Raw genomic sequence first — 9415 nt, 5'->3', positions numbered from 1 at the left:
CTTCTTCTTCTTCTTCTTCTTCTTCTTCTTCTTCTTCTTCTTCTTCTTCTTCTTCTTCTTCTTCTTCTTCCCTTCTTCCTCTCTCTCTCTCTCTCTCCCCCTCTCTCTTTCCCTCTTGCTCTGTCTCTGTCACTGTCTTTGGCTGTCTCTTTCTGTTCTCTTTCTGTTTCTCTGTCACTGTCTCTGTCTTTCTCTGTCTTTGTCTTTCTCTCTGTGTCTGTGTCTGTCTCTCTGTCACTCTCTCTGTGTGTTTGAGTGTGTCTCTGTGTGTGTGTAAGCCCCTAATAAACATTGACTTTGATGTCGCAGGCCTAGATTCTTGTTTCCATTTATCTCAGCAGCTGTTACCAAGCTGAATCATTTAACAACTTTGTTTTCTCACTGGTGAAATGAATGGGAACATTAACACCTACATTGCCTACATGAGGACCAGGTAAACATGAAAATGGAGATGAGGTACTTCAAAATTAAGAGGTGGAATAAAACCCTAAAACTTATGCTGGTTGGACTTAAATTAATACCTAAAACAACTAAATACCTAGTATCTGTATAGGAAAATCAGGCTGACAGGTATTGACAGATGGGGCTTATGTTTGGGAGGGGTTAGTTTTTTTGTTTTTTTGTTTGTTTGTTTTTTCTTTTTTTTTCAAACTGACATGATAAAAATGTAAACTTAAATCCTAACCCCTTTCAAGTTCTTTCTTTAGGTTAATAAACTATGTATATTTCATGGTCAAATTTGAATAATCAATATTGGTTAAGTAGTGTGAATATCTGTCAAATGTATGGCTGTGCAGTTGGACGATATGAGTGTTGTTCCATACTAGTTCCTTAAAGAGATTTATTTACTTATATGTATGAGTGTTTCCACTAAATGTATGTGTATACCCTGTGTTGTGTTTTATAAAAAGATAAGGAGAAATGGTATATGTTTTGGTGGAGGTGTAGTCAGATATGGGGGATTGGGGTGACTCTGTGGGCCCATGCTGAGGCATCCCTTCCCCTAGTATAGAAGAGAGTTTATTTAGGGCCTTGGGAGGGGAGTTGAGAGGATAGTGGAAACAGAGAAAAGGAGAGAGAGAGAGAGAGAGAGAGAGAGAGAGAGAGAGAGAGAGAGAGAGAGNAGAGAGAGAGAGAGAGAGAGAGAGAGAGAGAGAGCAGAGGAGTAGAAAATAGGCTTGCATGAGCACATGGAGAGATGACGGGGTAGGGAATGGGGAGAGAGGGGAAGGGATGAGAGGACAGAGAGGGAGCAGGAAGACAAGAACAAGAGAGAGGAGGGTAAGAAGCCCCTGTTATAGTCAATCAGGCATACTTGGCTGTTGCCAGATGACTGTGGGGTGAATCATACCTGGCTGTTGACAGGAAACTGTGGGGTGGAGCTTAGACAAAATGCTAACACTCTGTATGTATAGGGTTTACCAGTGGAGGGCAGAAGAAAGCGTTGCCCCAGGCCCCCTGGGATTGAAGTTACTGATTGGGTTCTGGGAACTGACCTGGTCCTCTAAAAGAGCAGCAAGTGCCCTTAACCACTGAGCCATTTCTACTGCCCTGAGTTTTGACCTAAGTATGTCTGAGAAATTTCTGATTTGTTTCATTAAGATTGGGATGTTAGGTGTCTGTTTGGTTTTTATTTGCTATAAAGAGACAACATGATCATGGCAGCTATTATGAAGGAAAACATTTAATTTGGGGCTGGTTTACAGTTTGAGACATTTAGTCCATTATCATCATGGGGTAAAGCATGGAGGTATACAGGAAGACATGCTATAGTAGGAGATGAGAGTTCTACATCTTGATCTGCAAGCAGCAGGAGAAGGTGCCACTCGTAATAGCTCAAGCATAAGAGACTTCAAAGGCTGCTCCCACAGTGGAGTACTTCCTCCAACAAGGCCACACCTATTCCAACAAGGCCACATCTTATAGCAGTGTCACTCCCTATGAGTCAAGCATTCAAACCCATGAGCCTATGTGGGCCATAACTATTCAAACCACCACATTATGAAACCCTGGATGCTGCCTCCTTCCTATTTTGTCCTAATCCTTTAAGTGCACAGGCAGCCATTATTAGTATTGGCAAAAAGCATTCTTAGACACTCTCTTTCCTCTGCCCTCATCTCTGCAATTGTATTGAATGGCAATAGTATGAAATTCTGGTAATACACCTGGAATATGAATTTCTGATCTCTAGAAATACGAATGATTACTTTGAATATAAATATTCTGGCTAAGCCTTTTTATACCAGTGGTTTTCTAAATATGTCATCCATAGATTTAAGAAGGACTGAAAACTCTACAAGTGACCAAACTCAACTATGTTCTGAGCTAACTTAAATTTTATCAGCAGATGGAATGTTGTCATGTAGTAAGATGATGGTGTTTTAAGTGGAGTGTAAGTTAATTATATTAGATGAATACATGCTTGTCACAGTCCCAAATATATGATACTGGTTAATAGACTTGTTCTGGTCATTCTTGTACTGACCTCTCTCTGCCATTCCTTCTACAACCTTGAAATAATCTAACTGCGTGAATTTGAATGAAATAAATACCCATTCTAATGAAAGCATAATGTAAATGGTTTGCTTTCTTTCCTTTCAAGCCTAAAGAGCACTGTAGTAGTTACTTTGTTTTCTACAAAACTAGACATGTGAATGGCCTGGATTATTTTGTCTTTTCAATTCATGAGGTCATTAAAATACAGTTTTAAAAGTTCCTCTGAAGACAAATGAAATGATTTTTATGTTCCCTACCTACCAGCCCTTCCTGAAGATTACTTGAGGAGATGTGGTACATTCCCAATGTTCATGCTCCTTTTTTCCTCTGGATTATATATTTTTTCATACACATTAGTTGAAAGGTAACTGGTAGAGTTTTGCTCTCAATAAAATGAAGGGTATGTAGACAGCTTTTGTTTTGGAAATCTTAAGTCAGAGAGCATACACTTGCAAGCATTACCTACTTTTTGAAATTATTAGCTGCCTCCCCTTACTTCACTGGAACAAAAAAAAATAGTATGATAAAAAAGGTTTTTTTTTCCCATTGTTGACACAAATGAAAATATTGTGGTTTATGCATTGTTGAATAAATGTTAAGATATTTTGCATCCATAAACAGGATGAAACAAAGCTGAATACCAACAATAGCTTAAATACTTATTGAATATTTGGCACTGGGTATAATGGGATGTGATTCCATAGGGTGAGAATACTGATATTCACATGCCTAAGAATACTTTCTTGCCCTAAATTAGTCTCCTAGAAAAACAGTTAACCCTTTAAAAATGCCACTGTCTTCTTACTCTTGGATTTCTTTTTTAATGGGCCATCCTTGAAGATTTTGAGCCTAGATAAAAATGATTCACCCTATTTCCCCATCTCTTCCTGTGGTCCTCATGAACTCCTCTAGTTTATTGTATGCCTTCAAGGTGAATTCTTTTGCTTTACTACAAGTGATAAAACACAGTCACAGTTTTCTCCAACTTAACAGCTGTTTTTAAAGGCTACTTGTACAGCTTTCAGCTATTCTGATGGCATCTTTATCTCATCTTTCCTCTGTAATTTTTGAACTAGATAGACAATGCAACTAGTAATGGTGCAAAGCTCCTGACTAACAAGGGTCCATCTCCCTCTCAATTCACATATTCTCCTTTGGAGCTTTAAATATGGCTTAGGAAGTTATTAAAAGTAGTGTACTCTTTGATATCTGGGAAATTGGGTCTTTTTAGTCCTAATTGTCACCTTTTTAAATCATTCTGTTTCATACAATGAACATAGGATTAAAGTGATTTCTTATACATTATCTTCTAAACATTAGGAATTTTGCACAGTTCCTTTTAAGAAAAACGGGATGATACCATAGAAAAGAGTACAATTTGAGGTAAATCTATAAGTATGCATTTCATTCAGAAAGGGGGGAAAGAAAAATATGCATGCCAGGAGAACCTGTGGAGCAAAAGCAAGAAAGAACAAAGAGAACTGGGTATGATGGAGCATGTTAGGCTGGGATTTCTAGGCTGCTACAGCAGAAAGCTAAAAAATCCCCGTCAGCCACGGTGTAGTGGATCCTTGATGCTGTGCTTTCCTGCTTGATTAATTCTGCAGTTGATCCAGCCACTCTCTCAACAAATGTTTACTCATAACACAAAGGGTGAAATGCAAATATTTTTGCTGTAGTGCACTGTCTTCTACTATGTGGTCTTTTGCATGCCTTTTGCATATGTCTCTCAACACTGTTGCCTTCTTTGCCGCCATTGAGCCACTGCCGGCTATATTAAGTCAGTATTTAGCCTCACTTGCAATACAATTTTCATTTTTCTTCTGCTCTGGAATCCTGGTTCTATGCTACTGAAGCTTTTGCACCACGTTTTTTTTTTTTTTTTTTGTGGCTATTTCCCTCACTCAGGTGCTTCTTGACATCAAAAGAATTGTGTCTCATTCACTTTTTTATATCAGTATCGGTAATCATTTTAGCACTGAACCTAGCTAATTCCAAAAATAAATGAATTTTGAATATTCACTGAATGCTAAATTTTTATCACATGTAGCTTTATTTAAAGGTGATCTAGAAATAATGTGATTGGAGAATAGAAGTTTAAGATGGAGGGAGAACAGTTACATGTCTCTCTTTTGAAGTAGCATATTTGTTTAGCTGAACCATTAGGAGGTAGATTTCTGGAAAATTGGTGTAAGGGAAAAATCCAGGATTTAAATGACTGGCTAGGATTTATTACTGTCTGACACACAGAGAGAGAAGTGTGAATGCTAATAAAGATTTAAAAGCATACTGCATATAATAAGACAGCGATGCTTGCAAAAATAGGGTTACTTTTAAGTAAACATGTTTTGCCTGAGTCAGAGCTCCTGGTGCTAGCCTTTGTCTCACACTGCCTCTGCTGTAGGAGGAGCATGTTGCTCCTGTTCAGTTTGCTGGAACTAAGCTTGGGATTCATTTGGCTTTCATTTTCATATCTGATCAGGAGTTTAGATATGAAATAGAAATAGTTCAACCACACTGACTATATATTTTTTTTTTTTTTATCAAGGCAAAGTGTGCAGGACATAGGCTTTTGAATATAAAAGGCTTGTTTCCGTTTCTGGGAGCTACAGCTGAAGTGTTATACCAGGCAGAGGCACTGGGGTGCGCTACTGTGTAGTAGCAGAGCCTAGCTGTGCATCACAGCTCTTAACTTTAAAACTCCAGAGAATTTGATGAGAGAGGGATCCACAAGAACATGACAAATGATGAGAGTTCAAACCTTAAGAGAAAAATGGGCTTATTGGTAAGAGACCTTTCTTTTCCTTTATTTACTACTGTTACTTATTCATTAAAATAGCAAGCCTGTTGTTTTGAGATGTGGCTGTGAAGCGGTATATAAAAATCAATTTTATATGTATTGTAGAATTCAGGAGACATATTGGTAACCAAGTAAAAATCATAGGGAACGTGTGTAAAGCTTGGTTTCTTCTTAAAAAGCCTCTAAGGAATTTTTATTGTAGTTCAGGCTGTGGAATGGATTTATTTATATGGCATAAATATAATACACGTTTAGAAATATGTATTTTATAAAGTTAAAATAAAGAATAGTGACTTGTGTAGAAATAAATAATTTCACTTAGTTACCAGAAGGTGGCACACCAGATTGTTCTTACATGCACAAAGAAAAGGAATAATATTAATAAGAATATAAAATATCCTGTATTTAAAAATATTTCAGTATATTTGTAACCACAGAAACAATACAATTGCTATTTGCTTGGCAAAGCTTAATAAGAAAATAATGACAAATGTGAATTTAACATATTGTACTTATTTATTATTCAACCACAATATTTATGTGTATAGAATTTTAAAAGTAAGCTTTGAAATAGTATTAACATTTAAGAAATCTTATCTTGAATATATAATTTTCACACAGAAATCAAATTCTCTATAACTGTCGTATTTTGTTGGGTGCCTTTGGACTTAAAAGGCATTTGGATAATATCTTTGTCAAGGTCTTTCTAAAGATTCTCGTAGACTTTGATGTAGTTCTGACTTTAATAATGCACTAGTGCTTGTGAAATGACCCATAAAAAGATCTGAGCTGGTTTATTTTGACAAAAATATTAAGTGAGGCTAATGTTTGTTTTGCATAAGGTGATAGCAACATCAATGCAATAAATGCAAATAAATTATGCATTGTGTTGGAGCGCCTCAAACATCTGCCAGCAAATTGTAATTTTTTTTGGGTGGGGGGGGAGTTGACTGTCAGCAGCATATACTGCAGGGTTTCTGTAGTAGTCTCTATTTTTAAAACTGCGTTCCCAAGGCAGTTCAAGAGTATGCCTATCCACTGTTGGGAGATTTTATATATTTATCTCCAAAAGGAGCTAGTTACATGAGAAAATTTCACAAAAATAATTCCACAAATTTTCTGTAAAGGAGATTGTACACCCATTTCCCTTTTTAAAATTAATTACAAGCAGTATGAAAATAATAACGAAAAAGAAATGATAGTAAATGAAGCTAGAAGAACATTAGCCATATGTTCTCTGAAACATTAGAATGTCTGTCATTTGCTTTCAGGTCTTTATTGCAAAGCAGTATATCAGAAAAGAACAGACCTTTAGGCTTCAAAAGCTTTAAAAAATGACAAAGCATCCCAAAGGCTAAGGGGGTATCATGTAAAAAAAAAATGTTTCTTTCTAGGATAATTTGATTAGCTTGGTCTTGTAGATCAGCTGCAAATCAATGGTTTACTTGATGCCAATCTGCACTTTATGGTTTCTGAAACATTGAGAAAGCTTCTAAAAACAAATGCAATCTTATGGTTTTCTATGTTATATTTTGTAAAACTACTTTATATAGTATTATATTGTTCTGTGTGGCCTTAAATGTTCAGAATTTTAAAAATATGACATATTAAATTACATTAAATATTTTCAGGGTATGTATTGAAAAATTTGAACCACATACAATAAAGCCACAATTAACCAGATTTTTTTTTTTTTTTTTTTTTGCACTCCACTTTCAGGAGACGGAGGCAATTGTCTTTAAAACAAGCCGATTTCAAGGATATATTCAGAAAGGCAGCTGCAGGGTATGTCCAAGGGTCTACATTTTCCTGTACCTGTTTTTTTGTGATGAGAGTTTATTTTCATAAAAGACCCTGAGGTATTTGAAGACATTCAGTTATCAAATAAACTTCAATTAATGCCTAGGTCTGTGTTGATTGAGAAATGTGCTAATAATATTTGCATCATTGTTTTGGCTCTGTACTTTTCATTGTATATTCGCAAACCTAAGTTCATTTAGCTTTCTTATCATTGCTGTGAGATAAACAAGGACAGTAGCATTTTTCTCTAATTACAGAAGAGAAAAATAGCACTTGGGGTCATTCAGCTAATTAGTGTCAGAGTTACAACCAGTCCGCAGGTCTCTTGTTCTGTCCTTTTTTGCTAATGAATGAAGTTGAAAACAAGTTTTTTACTTTAATACAGGTTTCTGTATTGCATAATCAGTCTAATTTGTACTATATTTCTTTCCTTATTCCTGTACATCCCACTTTTTTTCCCATTGTGCATCTGTCTGTCTGATTCTGTCAGATGGACACCTTGCTTTCAGACTCTCCCTGACTGGAAAGGATCTTAAGTTTGGGAGGGCAACATAAGAGCTGTGGATACTGGTTTGACAGTTGGTGGTGAGCAGCCAATGCTGATGTGCTAAGGAAGGCCAGTGACTGAGAGAGACAACTGACTATTTATTACAGTAGCTTGGGTATCTTGGGCAGGGGTTCATTACCTACTTTTAAGGCAGTCTTTCCCCAAGCCTGGTAGACCTGGTGTGATAATGAGTCTGAGTAATTGTTTAAAATGCAGAGTATGCATCCCACCCCCAGACTTTGACATTTTATTCACCCCAGGTGATTCTTCACACACTAATGTTTGAGAGCATTTTGCCTTAAAGGTATAAGAGTTCTCAGTGCCTCACTATTGACTCTTGAAGAGCCAAGGAAAGAACATCTTTCTCTCAGCAGAATCTATGCTTTATGTCAAAGCATATCAACTAAGACAGTCGGGCAGACAAGGGTGAGGCATGAAAGCCACCATTTGTGCACATTTCTATATCTGGATTTGAAGCATATTACAATGGCTTTTTATGAATTTTGAAGACCGTGAGGTATTTTAGAAAGGCTTGTGTCTGTTTTAAACTTGAAGAAAGTAAAAGGTAAAGAAAAAGATGTCACTAAAAGATGAAAAGTGCATTTTGGTATTTCAGTAGCTAAATTCTGCCAGATTTCTTTTATTTGAAAATATTTTTAAGGAATGTCTAAAACATTAGGCTGTCAAACGTGAAAGCTTTACAACATCACGGTATTTCTTTCCATTTGGATGTGTCGGCTGAGACCTGTGGCCAGGTCACATGTGCTTTTCTGTGTATTTGTAACACCTAGCAAAGTTGCCAGTGCTTACTTAGCCAACTCATTTATCATGCAGATTCTCTCAAGGGAGTTTTGACCAAATAGAATAAATTTGTTGGTTTTGATATTTGTAATATATGAGAAGTTTATATGGTACTATCGAGAGTGACTAATATGTTAAAGAGGCCTTGGTACAAAGATGCACTTACTTTACAGGAATGTATGCTCTTTATTTAATAAATAATTTTGCTAATGTTTTTTGCTGATCATCTACATGAACAGTTTAAGCTCAGTCTGGATCTTCTTGAGGTGTTTATAAGTTTTGTTATACTTTACAAACCGGGATCATGAAAATTTGTATTTCTGAAAATTTCCAAGCATAAATATTTTTCTTTAATATTTTACAATTTTATGAGAACAAAGTGTTCAGACTCTTTAATAGAAGACTGATAAAATGTATATTTCTGACTTAGATCAATCTCAAGAAGGAATGCTGTTATTCTTGACACACACATACATACACACACACACACACACATACACACGTACACCAACAGAGAAATGTACTTCATTGAAGTTTTATAGAGCTTCTGAATGTTGTAAGAAATAACTGATTAAGGCAGGTATTTGGTTTGGAAGACATGAAGTAGTAGTTCTGATTGTATTAGCAGTTGTAGACAGATTTACAAATGCAAGTAGAAAATTCAAATTTAGGTTACGTTTAGCGTAAATGTATGGTCAACCTAGAGGAAACATTCTATTTTTATCCAAAATTACATTTAATGAATAATAGAACATGAAATAAAGGACAAGAAATGACTTATGCAATATTTAAAACTACTTCTATAGTTCAGACCAAATACCATACACATGTCATATTTAAGTACATTTTGGCATCTTTACTTATTTTGGAGCTCTCAAAATCACCAAGGAGAAGAACACTAAATTTAAAAATGAGAAGTCTCTAGAAACAGTCATGAAAAATACAGGTATTGAATAAGTTACTAAGTCTTT

The 9415-nt window shown here is 35.9% G+C and overlaps 1 protein-coding gene across 3 annotated transcripts in view; it reads left to right on the top strand.

Moving 5' to 3' along the window:
* Klhl13 (kelch like family member 13) overlaps positions 1–9415 on the top strand; it is a 149242-nt gene that overhangs the window by 63426 nt on the left and 76401 nt on the right. The window contains exons 2-3 of one of the 3 annotated variants that reach the window (XM_021152965.2): positions 5045–5281; positions 7016–7081. The exons of 1 other annotated variant lie outside the window; for it this stretch is intronic. In XM_021152965.2, the coding sequence (XP_021008624.1) occupies positions 5241–5281; positions 7016–7081 (107 nt within the window). In that variant the 5' untranslated portion in view covers positions 5045–5240. The remainder of the gene's footprint in view (positions 1–5044; positions 5282–7015; positions 7082–9415) is intronic. One more of the 3 variants, XM_029473577.1, reaches the window with a different exon arrangement.

This window comes from Mus caroli, chromosome X (genome assembly GCF_900094665.2).
Source record: "Mus caroli chromosome X, CAROLI_EIJ_v1.1, whole genome shotgun sequence".
NCBI lineage: Eukaryota > Metazoa > Chordata > Mammalia > Rodentia > Muridae > Mus > Mus caroli.
This window is presented reverse-complemented; position numbering and strand designations above follow the sequence as displayed.